Consider the following 19630-nt stretch of genomic DNA (forward strand, 5'->3'; position numbering starts at 1 on the left):
CATTCTTGTTTTTACGATGTGACTTTGATATAAGATAGTAAGGTATTTTTCATGAGAAAGTATACTGGGCTTAAGAGTACTTAAATCTTATCTTTTAGGTTAGTTATGAGGATAAACACACTTTAATCTGTTGGCATTTTCATAATCAAAAATACATAACTTTCAATTACCTTTATGTACGTCCAAAAAAATTAGCTCACACGAAAATGCAAAAAAGATTTGCAGCAAATATAGGCAAACTCCAGCAGGAACGGACTCAGTATAGCAATATGTGAAGATGTAAATAAATTGGCTAAGGAAATAATATGAGTCCCCAAAGAAAGTAAAACCAAAAGAAAATTGGTTGCAAGAAGAACATTAACAAAGAAATACACCTCACCTGAGCTAATAAGGGATACCTTAAATACCTATGTACAAGGTAATTGTGTTAAAAAAAATTGTACTGTTCTGTGCAAAGATCAGCACTGATCTAAAAGACCGTAAAAAATAAAAATTTGAAGCAGAGCTGAGGTCACATATGGAAAAGCTGAAAGGGACAAGTATGATAAGTGCAACCCATAAAAAGATAGCAAATAAACAATGGGGAAGACTGTCATCAATGGACTGGTAGTAATAGGAGGCATAGGGATGTGTGGAACTTTCTACATTAGAGTATATTAAGGCTTAAGTAAGTCTAAGGCTGAGCCTCTGGCAATCGCTGCTGCCTAACACCACGGGACTGAGAGCAGAGAAGCAAGGGCACGGGAAGGGCCAGGGCCAGGGCCAGTGCAGGGAAGAGCCGTGCCTGCAACCCCGGAGCCTCAGGGACACTTCTGCCTGGCCACAATCCACAGCTTACAGTAGTGTACAGGTTGCCTACACCCTTTCCCTTAATAAAAAAAAAAAAAGAAAAAAAGAAAAGCCATCAGCAGCACTTGAGCTTATTTATATCGTATTCTGAAGAACAAATCCAGCAACTGCTCAGCTTTCGTCTTTTATCTGTCATCACATACTAGAGAACCACTTTGGTTCAACACCAATGGGTGCGTAGATGAATTACATACTCCATCTTCACTAGATGTATTTTAGAGAAAATAGTATCGGACACTTTTTGGAACACGGCATTTAGGAGAAAAGTAGGATGGAAGAGAAGCAGTAGTAATGATCTCCTGCTGTTGCAGGGTGGGCAGGCTGGAATAGATGACCCAGAAAGTTTCTGCAGGGCCCTAAAATACATGCACTTACGAAAACTTCCCAACAGATTCAAACTCTTTGAACAGAGACATTTTGGTGGCAATATGATACCAACAAGAAAGGAAAAACATTGTTTATTTTCTTCTGTAATTATAAATCTACACATTCTTAAGATCATGTTTTAGTTCAGGAAAGTCTTTGTTGCTTCATGAATTTCTTTAAAGCTGAACTTTTGTTCACATATCTAGATTAGTTCTCAAAACCCGGCATTATCAATTCATTTTACATAAGATGTATTGCGAGTTACATACTTTACAAAAGTAATTTCACTATAAAAATTTGAAGGGCCATTATTTTCATCTCAATCAAGATGCATAAATCCTATACCTAACTCTTACATACAACTTCTGATAGCTGCTTAAGGCAATACAAGGGTAGACATCTCTGTTTAGACTGTTTAGCTAGGGCAGAACAGTGCATTTTTCCTTTCACAGTCTTGGCAGCCTTTGTCAGTAAGACTGAAGAAGAAAATTCCTCTATCTGCATCTCAAAGCAGAGGGGGAGAGTCTTATTTTGAAGTTAGTGTTAAAGAGTACTTACTGACTTCAATGTCAGTAAGAAAATGCTATTAAATTACAAATTACAAGGTAGGTATCTCCTTTCTTAATGTTTTTTTTTGCTGGTGACTTCACGAAATGAAGATTTCATGTTATTTTAAATGGCACTATTATGTCATATAAACCCCCAAACATACCACATTCTGTGGAAAAATGTTATACATATAATGGCTCACTAACAGTAGCTATACATGTCCATTTTGTACTTTGCTCCTCACAACAGGAAAAGACAGGTTGCTTTTTTTTTTTTTTTTTAATAAAATTGTTAATGGGATCTTTTAAAACAGGGATGAGACAGGCAGTGGTTTGTGAAGGTCAGAAATAACGTGTCTTCTGGCTAAATTAATTAGAAACCAAAACCCTTTCAAACAGGCAGAAGGACACTTACAGCCCTTCTGAATCAAGCTGAGATGAATCTTTGCAATCTGTTCTAGGACTTCCCAGCGTGCTGAAAGCTGTAACACACTCTTGTTAAATAGGGCACCTATACCCTCCTAACAAGTTTACTGATTGCATCCCTAAGTTTCAACTTCCAATGTATGACACAAAGATTGACCCAAAAAGACCCCCTAAAAACCCAACCCCCCTCACCTCGTATGCATAGCCCTGAGCAACCGGGTTTTGGACCTCTTCATCTCTGCATGTAACACAGTAAGTTAGTAATAAGTGAGTTTTAATTGTAAACTCATTTTTTATTATGGACTCCCTGTATGCTCTCCAACCTGTATGACTTGGCATTGGCATTTATCTCTCTGCTGGATACTGCAGCCTTCTGCAGCCAACCTGCAGTGACAGTTATCTCTTAATTAAAACTCTACATGCAAATAGATCTATTGAAAAGTGTTGTGGCATAGCGCACAAAGAACGATTATTTATAACCAACACAGTTCTTTTTATCTACTTATACCAGAGTCGACCATTGTAGCTACTGTGAAGATCTCCCCAAGGAAATGCATGCATAGACGGTCTTTCAAATATATACACATGCACATATACACATACATAAATAAGACTGTATAAATCCATCACAGCGAAAAACACTCCAGTGCGAAGAACTACGTGCCAAGCATTCTTTTAAAAATAAATGCTTTCAAATGCATAAGAACGATGCTTGCAATCTACTGGGGGTCTTCCATTTAATTGGTTTTGTTTTGCTTTGTTTGTACACATAACGGATAATGACCCTTTTACCCCCGAATTGGGAAGTGTATTTTCCAAGTTTCAAATCCCTCTGAGTGCCGGTGAACTGTGATTACATCTCAGATGCAAATCTTAAATACAAATGACAACTACCTTTCCTAGATTTCCTTGAAACATTATTACTTCTAAACAAAACAGGTGCATTATCTTGACATGTATTTTAACTCACAAAGTTGCAACTGCTTCTGTAGACTGTGAAAGCTGGAAATTTACAAGACTATAATCAAAGGACATTGATTTGAAAACAAAAGTAATCCATTAGAAAGCAAGAGAAATGCTGGCCTGAAATACTGTAATTTGTTGGTTTGGGGTTTTTGTGTGTGTCTGTCTTTTTTTTTTTTCCTTCTTGGAAGTGTAGTATAATAGCCACAGTCTGTAATACAACTCTTGTAATTGTCTTCTGAAAAAGAGAAAGTTATCTTAAGAAAAATGGTTATGCATTAGAACTGACACTCATTTCTGAAGCAAACACTTTGTGTTTTGAGGCATTTTGGTGGTTTCAGGAATTTAACAGCTGCTGCTCAGCAGATTGCTAAATGAAAAGGAGTGCCCTGTTCTTACAGGGGTCAGACTGCATGATCACAATGGCTCCTTCTTCAATCCTGAGTTCAGGCAGTGCTCATCTTTGCTTTAAATGGGAGTTTTGTCTGTAAAGAAATTGCAGAATCTGAGCCTTAACTGACAGATTATCCTAACTGAAGTGCATTGCTCTCACTACCTTTTTTTATTTTTTATTATTATTATTTTCAAAAGGAATTACCTCATAACAAAAGAGCCAGGTGCAGAGCAAAGGTCCACTCAGCTAGGCAGAAAGTTCATGAGCTGAACCAAAAACTCAAGCATCTCTAGCATCCAGGTTTTATTTTTAGGAGCTATTCTGCTCAACTCAACTGAACTTTCCACTTTACTTCCCCCAATATTAATTAAAAGTGGGCATGCAAAATGTTGGTAGGTGAACAGAGAGCTATTTCCAGAAGAGTGAAAATCCTCGTTCCACTCAGAAAATAATTTTAGAGTGACAGGTCTCTGTATTTTTAGAAAAAGATGCCTGATTCTTTTTTTCGGGGGGAAAGTGGGGTTTTTTTGGACAGAAGCAAGCAGATGAAGTCAACACCAGATTGCAAAATGTTTCAATTAACTCGTATCTCCACTTGAGACGCATTAGTTCTCACACGAAAATGTCACCTCTCCATTTAGAGCATCTGCTGGGATTCAAGCTCCTCTGCCTTGTGACGAGAGCCTCGTCCAGCTCAGCCACAGATTCAGCTGTACCAGTTGCACGCTCACAGTTTTGGCCAAGCCACTACCACTTGCCACCAACTCGCAAGCCCTGGCAGCAGGCACACGGCAGCTGGAACATCATGGCGCTGGGACTGCGCAGGCAGGGCAGCTCCTGGGGTCCCCATCTGGACCCTGCATGGCTCGGCCACAGACCTGGCCCCTTCCTACCACAGCCACCGAGCTGGTGCCTGCTCAAATCCGGCCAAGTTGCAGAGGTGCACGGTCTCTCTACACGCAGGCACATATGCACAGCTGCATACCGATGCAACGCAAAAGGCACCCGTTTGTGGCTAATGACTTCTGCCTCAGTCACAGCCCTGCACTGCTGTGCCCATCTGCCTGGGCTTACTGCTTCATTGACCACTACACAGGGGTGGGAGGGGGCAGGACAGGTCTCTTGAGCGGAGGAGATGTGCAGCCAGTCGTTCTCCCTACTCCCTATTCGCCAATTCATGTGCAAAACAAACAACTTAAGCATCACACAGCGCTGTAGACAGAACCCAGCCCTTCTCAAAAACCTGCCAGGATTTTCACATTAAAAACCCCCAAACTACAAACTCACTACAGACACAACCAAAAACCAGGAAAAAACCCACCAGTGGTGGTTTTTTTGTTTTGGTTTTTTTTTTTTCCAGAAATGGAACTAAGCATCAAAAAAGCAGCTTGTGGCGTATACTATAATTGGTGTAAGGAGCATAGCCACTCTCAGTCTCTGTGTGTCTTATATTCACTCAGTGATGAGGCTTAAGAGTTTACCAAGCTTCCACTCTCAATACTGGCCTTTGTAAAAGACTGTATATTTTTTCTGGATGCTGATATTCTTTCAGATGGCAATTCATAAAGAGTAATTGCCTAAAAAAGTAACCTTTGAAGAAATGCTTCTTTATTCTTCCTATCCATGACTTTTTATTATTAGAGGTGAAACAGATTGAGCCATGTCACATCTGGTTTATCATTCTTCCAGCGTGACTCTGTGGTAGCCTATGTACTTTGTATTTTCAATGTTGCTTTGGGCTAAATTAGGGGGGGCGGAAAAAGTCTTTTTGGAATAGGACAGGAAATGCATCTTGAAGAGCACAAGAGAACTTAGAGGTTTTTTTTTTTTTTGGAAGGGAGTGGGGGAGAGGCTTGTTAAAGAGAAAAATAAATCCTCTGAGAATGACTCACAAATCATTCAGTTTTCAGAATCAGGTAATTTCCCACCCTCACTCCTCCCACCCCAGTAAGAAGTAGTCTAAAGAGGAATCAGAATAAATACTAACTAACTAAATTTGGTTTTCTTAATTCTACCGGGCCCTACATGAGAAAAGCAGTCAAAGCAATGGTAGGGATGCCAGTTTTGCCTACTTTTGCTATCAGTGTGGCCACTGCCTTGCAGTCTGTCATAAAGGGAACCACATCTTTGAAGCAAAGCATCCAGAGAAGCTCTTAATGACGTTGGCTAGCCTATGCTTGCACACCACAGAATATGACTTGTTTCCTTAGAAGGGAACATGGCAATTTAAAGAGATTTTGATAGAACCTAACAAAGAGCAACAAACTGCTGAAAAAGTGTTCTATAAACCTCATCTATAAAAACTGTATCTTAGTTCTCAATATTCAAACTAGTCACTCGTTTAGCGTGGTTATTTATATACGTTAGCTGCATTTTTCTGAGTATTTTCTATTTCAAAAGATCAGGGCTGTAGCATAGCAAAGGAGGAGGAAGATGAGGATGGATGCAATGACTGTTGCCATCTTCACCAGCTCCTGACGGAAAGCTGCCCCAGGGACTGGCACACGCCTCGACCTCAGCTCCGTACATCTCCCAGCATGGCCCTGCAAGGACCAGCATGCTGTCGGGCAGCCACCAGAATGAGCAGTGCTACCGCCAGAGCCTTCCATATGAAATAAAACATCGTGTCCTGCTACACCCTACATTTTCGCAATAAAATAAACCAATAAAATTTCCCATAAAACTAAAGAACCATGTGATGCTTACAAAAGCCTAAGTTTAGCAACAAGAAAGGAGAAAGCAGTCCTGCTAACAAAACATCAAACTTGTTTAACCAGTGAGAAAGTCTTGAACTTCATAGGGTTCATACACCTGAAGGTAACACAACTGAGTAGGTAGTTTTGTTAGTTCTTCATCACTCCATTTTCAAAACACCTTCCCTTCCTGCTGCACTTTCAATTTTCGTTCCTTGTTGGGGCTTTTTTTCGGTTATATTAAATGTAACTCTTTAACAAAGGAATTTTGCGGAGCAGAGGAATTAGAGAATTACCAGAAAATTATCAACTGTTGTCTCACGCCATACCACTCTCGCAAGCAACAGGACATTTACTGGACATTGATGTCTCATTACATCTAGTATGTAATTTATTTCTCTGCTGGAACAGAACTTATCAGCTTTGCCCATGCGGAGAAAATGTTTCTACCTTAGAAACAAATAGACCACCACAGGCAGGAAGCTGGAAAGCTTAAATGAAAACCCACTGCATGATCACTGAAGTTAGCTCACTACCAAAGCCGCTAAGGCAGCAGTGTTGAAATGGGCCTGAGGTGGCATTTTAGGGCCAGATTTTTGACAAAGCCTAGTCTCGTTGAGGGATGATTTAGAAAACTGAGAACAATAAAAACTGTTGGGTACCGAGAACTCAGAGAAAGCTGGACTCCTTATTTAGGTGCCTCTGGAAATTCAGCATGAAACAAAAACCCCACATCAACAAAGTCCCTTATTTTTTCCTGAATATATAAACAATAACGTTTTAACTGGTGAGAAAATTTAAGCAGTATTTGCAAAGCACTATGGAGTTGCACATTTCTAGTCACTCTCTTCCACCATAAGAAATTATTGTGATCTAAAATATATTTTGACCAGTTATATAAACATCCTACTTGATAGCTTTTAATTTTATAACATTTTATCTGTGTTTATACTTGGCAGGACTGCATTGTGCTCTAACTGTATGTACAACTAAAAACCATAAATTTCAAATACAGTTAGTTATCCATTCAAGTTCAGAATGCAGACTTAACATTTCTTAAAAAAATATACAAACCGCTCACATTAGCTTAGGTAGGTCAGAAAATGCTGAATGGAGGTAAAAAAATCCCTTTGGCCTCAGACTAAACATGGAAAATTTCAGTCCAAAAGTGCTTTTCATAAAGTTATGAGCTAATGAACAAAAGGGGGTTCTAATAAAGTTTCATGAAATGTTAGCTATAAAATCCAGCAGTAATAACGTAATCTTTATTTCTTTGCCAAGTTGACCACTTCAGAATAGTAAAAAACAAAGTAAACCAAACCACACCGATTACTTCTAAGAGGTTTTATCTCAATGAAAATAGAAAAGGCCCAAAAGACTGGGCCAAAATACATATAAGGAAAATTCCAAAACAGAGAAAATACTTGTTTACGCCTGACTGGAGCCAAGAGTAACAAACACTCTTTACCAAGCTGCTTCCAGAATCCTTGGGCCTTTGTCCAAGGACAAGGGAAATGCCAACTGGGCCATCCAAATCTGCCAACAGACAGAGGTTATCCATCTCTCTGCAAAGAGATGAAAGGCAATTCTCATCTGAGTGCTTTGCAAACTCTGAAACAACTGCTCTTCATCTAAACAGTAGGATAGCCAGCAGAAGCTGCACAAGCCTCAGAGTTCCTGAAAAAATTATTAATGTTGAAGCATTATACTTTCAAGATGCACCTCTCAGTACCTGTAAAACCTGCCAGATAAAAGCCAATTACTACACACAAAGCATTTAAAGGCATCAGTCTGGAAGCCCTGCCCTGTAAAACTAAAATTCCCCATATACTTTATTGCACATGCTTTCCAAGATTATCCACTCCCTCACATCAACCTTCATAAATCTCTACTACCAAAACACCTACCAAAGCACTTGCTGATAAGAACAGATACAAACAAATTTCTTATTCAACTGCTTTTTTTTCCCCTCTGAAAAAGACACTTTTTAACAGGTTCTTGGCCAAGATTACATTTGTGTTCACACAATGCTCCTTTTATAAAAAGAAGTAATGTAACCAATTATGAGAGCAGCCCCTGAAAAAGCCAACTAATGGCTTGACTTTGTCCACATTCATAACAGCACAAAGTAACTAATTTTATATGATGCTTGATAATGCAATACCATGTAAGGAAAGGATTACGCAGGACCAGTTACAAGCTAACATATTCATTCTGAAAGGGTAAGACCATATAAAATGCAATTTATAAGCGCAAAGAAAAAATAGAAACAGAGAATTGAAACCGGGTTTACCCATATTTTATTCCTTTTGTACTTTGGCATGTTTATGCCTAACATGCATGCAGTTTTCTGATGCAGTTGCTGTTACTACATGCTACTTGATTTAGCCTCCTACACTCAAAATGCCATGGTATCTACATGAAGAGATAAAGACAAAGGAATAGTCTTAGCTCTCTTGCTCAGTTATCTGAGATGTTTTCTTTTCTTTGTGTTGTTTGCATTTGTTACTTATCTTTGAGGTATCCTAGTAGTCCAAATAATTATTCATTACATGTTTTCTGAAGTGGTTACCATTCGTTATGTGTTTTTCTAAAGCAGTACAACCTACAAAGTCAATTCTTGGTCAGAATTTTTACATCCACAAGTAGAAAAGAAATCACAGGATACTTCAAAGTCAGATCCTGTCAAATAGAGGAGGATGTTAATCAATGCAGTTTAATACAAACCCCTCTGTCACACTGCTGTTAAGATTATGTGTGCTGAGGTGAGCAGGCAGCAATATTAAGAACTATACACAAATTTCTTTTAAATAAAAATGATGCATCAGCTCATAACATTCATCAGCCCATGCAAACTCTCAGGAATCCAACTTTCACTGCAAGTGTCTTTTTGGATCTGTTTATTTCAGAAGATGTGGTATGAATGATGGTATAATAAGTTTTACTATGTTTTAGGCATAAATGACTCATGCATCATTCCAATTGAAAGAAAAAATCCTAACATGCAAGTACAATATGTTACCGCAGCTGCTCCATGGGAACAACAACATATCCATTTGGAAGGAAAATACATTTATGAAAATGCCTGATTAGCAGAAAAAGCAGAAAACAATTCTTTATAAACAATAATATACAACTGCTTTATTTGACGTTTTTATGGTTACAGTCTGTTTTCATGGAATCTATTGGACTAAAATGCATCCAGCTCTTCCCCTCACACCCCAAGCTCAGATTAGTCTTCATTGATGTTATCCATTAAAAAAAACCCAAACAAACCCTCTAGTTTTCTATAAACCAGGCTTTGAAGGAGGGGCTCCCATGCTAGTTGAATCTAAAGTTGCTGGACAGAGTGCACCAAATTATCTTCTTGCTTCAGGCATCTCCTACCAGGATCCCAGTCTGGGGGCAGAAACGCACGTTCCCTCTTCTTTTTGCTTTGCAAAATACACTATTTTTATCTTGCATGCCTCCTATCCCCTGCAAAGGTTATGAATTTAACACTGCAAAGCCAGCAGGCAATGTACCTCTGAGAATTGCACAACATATATAAAGTCAAGGCAGTGCCACCTACATCGTGGCATCTATGACCTCCTAGAGACAAGGCTTCCTGACATCCCAGTCTTCTCTTTTACAGCCAAAGAAACCTCTACCTCCTTCCATATTACCTCTCCTTGCCCTTTTATTTCCATACACCCTTCACATTAATGGACACCTCTTTTATTTTCCCCTCACACCATAACTAAAGAGTTTCATATGCTGCTTCTGCTACAAATTAACTACTGTATAGTAGAAAAGGAAGGGAATTTCCACTAAAAAATTATCAAGACAAGAGTATGTGGGAGTGTTGAATGTAGTAGCACTAGTTAAAACAACTATGCCATTTAATATAAACCACTGGCATACCAAAATATAGTTAAAAATTATTTACAGCATTTTGTGACATGTACATGGAATAACATAAATACACAAGTAATACTGCTAATGCCATTGTTTCTTTTGATGAAAGCAAACTCAGACATGTTTAAAAAAAATGGGCTAAGTGGATACAGTTGGGCACTTTATGCAGGATCCCCCAACCACTTACCAGAAGGAACTGCAGACTCTTCAACACAAGAAGGGACTTAGAACTACTTTTGCAACCACCTGCTGAGGCATCTCAGATGGCTAACCAAACTTTTGGTCAACGTAAGAGAAACAAACATGCAGAGACAGCGCCTAACCAGAGAAAAGACGCTTGAATGTTTTGCTTAATTCAGGCCAGAGGATTAAGTCTGGGTCTCCCACCTTCCAGGTGAGTGTCCCAGCTAATGAGCCCTCAGCTAATAGCAGAGCAACTTGTTCTCCCTTGCTTTTTTTTTTTTTAATTGAAATCTCTGAAGAACTGTTTAGTTCCTCATCAAGATGAATGCCAAGCCTACTAAATTTTTCATGACACTGAATTCTTGTTCTCCTGCCAGCCCTAGTTATGTGTGAACACTTTAGGCTCCCTCAGGCATTTATTTTACTACAGAGTCCTGAAATACTTAAGTCTATTAAGACCTAAAATAAACACGCAAAAAGGAGGAATCTGCTAGTTGTTCTCCCAGTCTACGTTTTAAGGAGGCAGTGCCTACACCAGTGAAGTCTGGAAATTATTCTCAGTGTTGCCGGTGAAATGACAGCGCGTTCAGCAACAAATCCATCCAGCCGTGTCGTGTACCACAGAGGGGTTCAGCTCCACACCACAGCGGGAGCAGCACCGTCTGCAGGCTGGGAAGAACCAGCCAAATGGGGCTGAGCCTGGGAGAATCAACTGGACTGCAAGCGCACAGCCAGAGCGGGAGGCATAACGCTTTCCAGAAAAGCTGGAATTACTAAACACGCACACAGTGACTATTCTGCATGCGCATTACCCCTGGGTTTGTGCCCAACTGAGGCCCTGCCTGCTCCCTTGCTGCCAGGAAAGGGGGTGTCCTGGGTTCAGGTGGGATAAAGTTAATTTTCACAGGAACCTGGGAAGGGGCACAGCCAGGACAGCTGACCTGAACTAGCCAAGGAGCTATTCCATACCATGGGACATCACGCTCAGTATATAACTGGGGAGCGGGCCGGGGGCAATCCTCGGGGCTTTCGGTGGGGGAAGTGGCGGAGCGTCGGGTTCCAGGTGGGGAGCAGTTGCACTGTGCATCACTCATTTTGTATATTCTTCTATCAGTACCATTGTTGTTGTTGTATTTTTTGTATTGTCCCAGTAAACGGTCCTTATCTCTACCCACGAGGTTGCGTGGTTTGTTTTTTTTTTTTTTTCTTTTCTCCTTTCTGATTCTCCTCACCATCCCACCGGAGGGAGGCGGGGAGGAGTGAGCAAGCGGCTGCGCGGTCCTTTGTTATGGGCTGGGCTGAAACCACGACGGGGGGAATCTGAGAGCAGACCACGACTGAACAGCAATTCACACAGCTTGGCCTTGGTTACCCTCCTCAGCAAAGGCCCTTCTGGAGCAGAAAGCGTGCTGGCTGCAAGCTAGGCTGGCCTGTTGTGCGTCGAAGAAGTGGGAGCTTGAGAAAAGAAGGCCCAACACCAAAAGGTTTCAGCCAGCCCTTCAAAAGCAGCAGATGACTGACTGAATTAACGACTGGACTGCAAATCTAGCATGCAGGCTATAAGCTGTGCATCCCTGAACTGCAGAAAGGAGCTGAAAGAACACTCATAACGATTTCTCTACACAAAATACCTGTATTTAAAGTCACCCACTGAAATAATTTTATGGTCAGTCCCAGTTTACCTATGCATTCTGTAGCTGCTCTCTCCAAAGGAGGTCTGGAAATAGACCAAGCTTCGTTGTTTATCTTGAGGTCTCTTAATTTCCTACAGCAACTCCAACAGCACTTCCACCCACAACATTCCATTATTATTGTTACACACATTGCGCCATGCTTAGTTACTGGCTGGTGTTAAACCACGACAAAAAGTAAGCACAAATGGTCAATTTGTGGCCAGAAAATACCACGCCTGATACCAAATCTGAAGTTCAACATTGTTGTTTTAGAGACACTCCAGGCAGGTGTGAAAAAGTACATGTGTGGATGTACACAGTCTTATATGGGAGATGCTATGTACTAAGATGGCAGTGTGGACATCCAACTCAGCTGCCGTGACTTGCTGGTATGCACAAGCCCACAGCTCATGCCTATCCCTTGCATGTCTTCAGAAACCTTCCAAGGAGCAGACCATCTACATAATGCCTCTTATCATCCTTACCTAAACTCCCACTTTGCCTTTATTTTTGTTTGTTTAAGAAAGTAGTTTCTGTGTCCTCTTCCATATCTATTTTATGTTTGAAACAAATTTTCAAAATCCTCTTATTAAACACTTTCTCTCCTACAGTTTGCAAATCACTACTATATAGATGTTAGTCCTCAGGAGACCAATGCTCAAGGTCCCTGTAATGAACTAGATTTAACATGGGTGTAATACATCTCTATAATCCTAGCAGGTGATCCTCATTGAAAGTACAACCTAAGACAAAAGGCCTCAAAGTTTTCTGACATTCAGACCTGTGAGGGATTTTTTTCCTCAATACCAAATCTGACAGCTGGATCTTGCCAATGTCCAAGCAAATTGGAGCACTGATATCCAACTTGTTCCTTACCCTATTTCTGCCACTCCCAAGATATTTTGCCAACAAGATCTTTCTGAAGGCAAAACCCAGAAGATTCCTCTACAAATTATGAATACAGTGGGGAGGGATGTGGGGAAGCCTTCCCGTACAGTGCATGTATTTATCATTAAAAAAGTGGGGTTGGAATAGAACTTGGCAATTCTTTTACACTGTATTTCCTTATGTTGGTGAAGAATTATGAGGGTACTTCAGTTTCCTGGTGTGTCTGCAGTAACTGAAAAAAACCAAAAGACCAGGAATGAAATCACTACCAACCCCCCTATATAAGCAGTGCTCAGCACTGTAGGTAAATTTCCATTTAATCTTTGCCTGCCAAACCATTTAAGTTAAATGCGTTTCATGTTAGTTTCATGTATTATTTGTAATTCATTTTATGTCATTACTTGGTCATTTTTGCCCTGTTTTTCTCTCTCTTCACCTTTTCTACCTTCATCTTGACAAACTGAAAACTTACCAATACAGAAATTGTTTCTTCCTATAATTGGCAAAGTCCTTAAGCATAACTGGAAAAATGTTGTAATCCCAGTTACAACTGTATTCTTTTCTCGTGCCTTCAATATGAGCATGATGGAGTATCAGACTGAGTGACATGTCTGTGATGAATCATACCTTATGCCCCTGAACGCCCATGGCAGAAGAAAAAGAGAATCAGTCATTTCTCCCACTGAGGGCTGACAGGACGTGAAATACAGAGCAAAGTGAAGTTGGAGGATCAGAGCTGCCAGTTTTTATGTCACGTGGGACCCTATAAAGGGCCACAAAGCCCATTTCCTTAAGATAAAAACACAAGAACAGACAATCTTTTGCTCTGCCTCCAACCCGAGTGGGAGGGAGCTTTCTTCAGCTGAGCTTTGCAGTAAAATTGTGGCTATGTTTTTGTAGACACCTGAGGAGCCTTATTGCTTTTTGCTTCCAAGCAGCAAAAGGACCTGCTGTCAAGCATATCACTCAACGTCCTTTTGCTTTGGGGGGTGGGAACCCCACATCAGGGAGTTAAAAAAGCTCAAAAACCTGAAGGATTCAAAATTTAAGCCCAGTGTGACTAAAAACCAGTTCTGAATCCATAAAATCTGAATATACAATACAAACATCGACACAGCTTTGTCCAAACAAATGGCAGATTGTGACCCCAAACTTCTCCTTCAGTCTTTTTTTTTTTTTTTTTAACACAACTCGTAACTTTGCTCAGCTTTGCACAAGAGATGTGTAATGAGGAATGCCAAAGGAATATTCCCCCAAACAGAAGCATCACAAAAGCTTCACTCAGAAACCAGGCATGGTGCTGGTGCACATTTGTTATCCACGAGCTACAATTTGACTGATGTAATTTAAGACTGATAATTACTGATGGAGGCCATATACGTTTTTATTAAAAGGAAACTCTAATTAAAAATACTGCTTCCATCTGACTTTTTCTAGAGTACCATGGTTTCAAATAACATCCCAGATTTAAATAACTGAAATAACCACTCTATGCATTTTCAGGATTTTTAAAGTCTCATTCTCTGTAAATGAAATCTTGCCCTTTCTTCAGCTGTTTGCATTACTCTCTCAAACACCAATAAAGGAAACGAAAATATACAAAATCAAACAAAACAGAACAGTGTACTACTAAAACTTGCAGATAATGATAGAAGCAAGAATCGCATGTTTTCAATCCAGTTTTTAACACCTGATCTGATTTTAATTTATGACTATTATTATGTTGGCGGGTACAAGGAACTCTGTTGTGCTGGGTGTTACGGAAGTATATAACAAAAACACACGAGTCCTTTCTCTGTATGAAGTAACAAATGGCTGGCATCAGACAGCATTCATCCGAGAGTGAAAATTCAAAGGTAGAATAGCTAATTACTAATGATGATGTGTCATCCCTCTCCCCAGTGCCTTGCTACTTGAGGTCTCCAATGTGGCTAATGTGCTGCCAACTTCTAACACAGGTTCCAGAAAAGCTCCAGGGAACGGCAATCTGCAAGCCTGATGTCTATATGCTAGTTAACAGAAACTATAATAACAAATAGACTAAGTAGGCACATGTCTGAGAAGAGTCAAATTTCAGTTTTCATAAAACGAAGTCCTGTCTTACAAAATTAACCCAATTCTTTGAATAGCTCAAACACCCATGTGAAACCAGTGATCCAGTCAACGCAGTCTACATGGATTTCCAAAAGGCTTTTAACATGTATTTCACCAAAGCTTTTAAAGAAACTAAGTACCCATGGCAAAACAGAGGTCTCTGCACAGAAATGTAACTGATTAAAAGACATAACCAGAAATTAGTGGTAAATGGTCAGACCTGCAAAGTGGAGGAAGCCTACCAGTGGAGTCCCACAGGGATCTGCACTGAGACCTGCTCCTCTTTCCATACGTGTAACTGACCTGGAGAGGTAGCTGAGCACTGAAGCAACCAAGTTTGCAGATGATACAAACTTAGGCAGGGCAGTAAGGTTGAGGGCAGTCAGTGAAGAATCAAAGGACCTTATGAAATTGAGTGACTAGACAATGAAATGGTAAATTAAATTCAGTGTGGATAAGTGTAGGGTGATGCACATAGGAAAACATAACCTTAACTTCACATGTGCAGTGATGGGCTCTGAGCTGAACATCACCGCTCAGGAGCGAGACCTTGGGGTTACAATAAATAGTGCCATCAAAATGTCAGCTCAGTGCTCAGCTGCCAAAAGAAAGCAGCCCAAATATTAGGTATTGTTAGGAACTGAACAGGAAACAAAACCAGAACACAATTATGCCACTTTGTAACGCCGCCCAGTTCATACACTGTCTCTGCTTCCAGTAGGGAGGAGTTTAGGGGACATGCTTCATCACTGAGTATTTTGTGTTTACTTTTACAAAGGTAGGAGCAAAACAGAAAGAAGCTTAATGCAGAAGAGTGACATATAATTAGGGGGACAGAGACAGCAGTTTTAACACTGTCTGCATCTCAGTTTCATAACAGTTTTCCCTGAGACTATCCAAAATTCAAGGAGACAGCACCTTCTAGATACTTGCTGATAAACCGTTCAAAAAAGAGGCTGACAAATTACATACCACCAATGAGCTCTATTAAAAAGCATTACTGTGTATCAATAGCTATTGCTAAATGCTAAATGCAGGAGCTTTACTAGTATTTGAAACAGCTGGGAAAAGACAAGTTTGAAGATTTGCCTTCACTCTAGCAGTATACAGCCAGCCAGCCAGCTAGCTTTGCTGTGCCATTTTGAAGTGACTAAAGATTTTAAGTCTTAAGGGTAAACACAAGTGCCCGCAAAAGGGTGAGTAGAAACAAATGAATCTAAAAATCTCAAAGTCTTGCCTTTCTCACTGCTCTCTTTTCCTTGTTTTCTTTCCTATTGGCTAGCCTGCTCAAGGTGCCACTGTAATCAGACTCTTCGGTGCTTGAACAACACACCAATATTTTTACCCACTGAGGTTCTCTAATAGGGAACAACTAAATTAAGTCTAGGCCTTCATATTTCTAGCTAATCTCTATATAACTCTACTAAAACATCTCCTTCTTGCTTTTATGAGAAAGGATTTGCCTGTCTCCTAACAGACTGATACTACTCATATCTTTGTCTAATTGCATGGGCCATGAGACTGTTCTGGTTTTCATTTGGATTGTTAAACATCAGACACAGAATTTGTCTATCAATAGTGGCTACACGTAGTGTACTCTCTACTTACTTCCTTGCATAAAATACTGTCTATTCACTTCATATATGCACACGCATGTGTGCAAGAGAAATACACTACTACCACAATCTATAAACAATCTATAAAGTAGCTTTGCCTATCGTACAATAAATACAGAAAGGTAGGAAGTATTTTGGAAGAAAAACCAGAATTGTGATGAATAATTATTCTTTAAACTCATAAATGTATCAAATATGAACATAAGTGTTTTTCAACAAGAAATAAAACTATGCAGTGTATTTCATTAGTTTAAACTGTTAGCTCAGAGTTCCTACAGGAGAGTGTGGATGGACTAATAACACGTTCTAAAATAGACCAAGTTGCAAATTATTTTTTGCCATTGTTCTAGCCTTACGTGTCATTAAAAATCACTTAGGAGTTATTTCAATTCCAATGTTATAATATTCCATTATGTAATAAGTTTTTTTTTCCTATTCTCTTCCTATAGCCGTAATTCTCTACCACTGAACTGTAATTGAAGTTTCTTTCTTTTTTGAAGACACACTTTTCAATTTGTCCTGTCCAAGCACGTTTTTATGACAGGTCATGAAGGACACTCAGCAGGAAGCGCTCTGGGAAAATAAGTAGTTCTGACTAACAAAAAAGCTTCTACAGGGAATAAACGGCATGATTTTAATTAAAGTAGAATGAAGAAAGCAAAGTAAATATTAGCTGGTAGCAATGCACTAAAAATTTCAGTCACCGCAAGTAAGTAGAAGTCAATCAAACTTCTCAGAGAAATGCCTTCAGTGTTCTTAAAGCAATGCACAGAAATGGTGAAGCTGTTACAGACACAAGGCAGGCACATCAACTCACTAACGAAAGCTCTGTGTCCTTCTATCGGACGAGACGACTTGCATTTCAGCACAAATACAGTTACTTTTGTTGACTGAAGAAAACCAAACAAAAATCAGGTAAGCTGATTCTTCCCTCTCTTTATTCTGCAGTTCACTACAAATTAAGTCATTATCTGTCTCCTGAAGTGAGAGAAGAAATATTAATTCATCACAGAAACCCTTGGCCCACTGGATAAATCGTTCCCTTGACCCTGTGCTGTTTTCAATAGGCTGGGCTAAGTTGCTGCAGCTACAGCAGCTGCCTTTGAGCAATGGCAGTAGCACTGGGCAGCTACAAATAATCACTGGTGCGGAGCAGGTGAAGTGCGAAACAGCAGCCAGCCCCTTTAGAAGTCCTGATGCACCCTGAAACTTTAATTCTGTCATGCAGTTAGAAAACGCTGAATAAATGAAGTTTTTCAGAAAGCCATTCTAACTGAGCTCTTCATTACAGATCTAATTACAAGCTATCTTTATAATGTACACCTGACGACATTGCGTAAAGCACTTCACTTTAAAGGTCAGCAGAACTAAAAGAACAATTTTTCTATTTATAGTAAAGGATGAACTTTTCTTATTTGGCTGTTTAAGCAGCCAACCCTTGAGTTTAATGTAATTAGGGAGGGGATATTCAATTTACAGTATCCGCAAGTAATGATAATTACACTGGTTCAAAAAAGCTGTTGGTAAGCATAAGAAACCCTTGTAATTACATCCCGTTTCCAAAATTACTTGAGTGCCGCGAACTCAAAGCATTTCAGCAAATGAAGGCCAAGGCACATAAAAGGAGAGCTACGGCACTTTAAAAGCTGCACTGTTTAACATAATGAGCCACCCAACCGGAGGGAGACTGCAAAACATGCTCCATAACTCACCCCGACAGCCCATGCCATCTCCTTCCTGCTCACAAACATCCATTAAGAAAAACATAAGGCGGCTCCCTCGTCACCTCCTTCCCATCCTCCGCCAGCATCGCTCAGCTCCCCTTGCAGAGCAGACCTGGGAGCCAGCCCACGTAACTCTGGCAGGCTTTGGGAGCCTGCCTCAAGCTCCGGCTGCCGATCTTGTCGTGTTCAGGAGAGAGCTAGCGCTGTGAGCAGGGAAACATCGTTGGGTCCCCCCCGCTGCTGGCCCCACGCGCGCAGCAGATTAGCTAGATCAGCAATCTGCCAAGATCAAGGTGAAAAATAAACAAATAACCACGTTCACAGCAGTGGCGATCGCTCTCCGGAAAATTATTCAGGCATTATGAGGGAGACGGTATTAAACGCTGCCACTTGCAGCTTCACGGCTCTCTGCGTATTCACATCAGCCTGGGATGAGCACTTAAGGAGTATCATCAGAGAGCTTGCCCAGCTGAGCATCTTCCATTAAGTTTTTCTCTTAAAAGGAGATAGCAGGAACCTCTCTGCCTGATAGGCAAAAGGCCTGTCATAATTCATTAATAACACAGCCTTGCTCAGGTTTCCTTCAACAAAATCAGGCAGGCAGCCTATGAAGAAAATGCTGAGTGAACAACAGCTTCTCCAGAGACAAGGCAATAAACTTGCCACTACTTGGGATCATTTGGTGTCTGAGACAAGGATGACCAACGTTATTTGACAAGACCTGTCAGAGTCCCTTAAGGGTCCTAGCGAAGAAACCCACAATACAAACAGTAGTTCCTCAGCAGGATGTGATTTGCTGCCTGGAAGTGAAAACTTCATGTTTTAGCTGCAGAGATAAATGTACCAGTCTGCTTTTGCTATGTCCAGGGCAAAACTGGGAATTTACTCTGATGAACGATTTGCGTCCGAAGGGAAAAAAGCTAGAAGAGGTGAGGTAAAGAACAACAACTACAATATCAGATTATTGCAACTGATCTGGACTATCACAACTCTTCCGTCAGATTTTAAACTCATCTGAAGCTTCATTTCCTTTTAAGTCGGAAAAATAGAAAATAGAATTGAAGTTATCTTTTAGGTAAGGAAACAAGCTCAGGCTAACTGTCAAGGTACAGTCATTAGGATGGCATCAAAGTAGGGAGGGCAGAACATGCCTTTTTTTCCCTTTTTTTTTCGTCTAGTGTGCATCCATTCATACAGAGCTAAAATGCACCTGTTATGTTTAATTCAGTCTTACGTACTTCCTCCTAGGAGATCTGTTCATCATGAAGAAAGGTACTCTTATTGGCATTTGATCCACTAGCATTTCATATATACAA

The 19630-nt window shown here is 40.2% G+C and overlaps 1 protein-coding gene across 4 annotated transcripts in view; it reads right to left on the reverse strand.

The window, feature by feature from the left end:
• Window positions 1-19630, reverse strand: part of TENM3 (teneurin transmembrane protein 3) — a 340888-nt gene that overhangs the window by 175993 nt on the left and 145265 nt on the right. Inside the window, exon 1 of one of the 4 annotated variants that reach the window (XM_075028107.1) lies at window positions 18303-18438. The exons of the other annotated variants lie outside the window; for them this stretch is intronic. Coding sequence (XP_074884208.1) covers window positions 18303-18357 — 55 coding nt within the window. The 5' untranslated portion in view covers window positions 18358-18438. Of the gene's footprint in view, window positions 1-18302; window positions 18439-19630 lie in introns of those variants that run through there. 4 annotated transcript variants of the gene reach the window in all.

This window comes from Buteo buteo, chromosome 1 (genome assembly GCF_964188355.1).
Source record: "Buteo buteo chromosome 1, bButBut1.hap1.1, whole genome shotgun sequence".
NCBI classification, from domain to species: domain Eukaryota; kingdom Metazoa; phylum Chordata; class Aves; order Accipitriformes; family Accipitridae; genus Buteo; species Buteo buteo.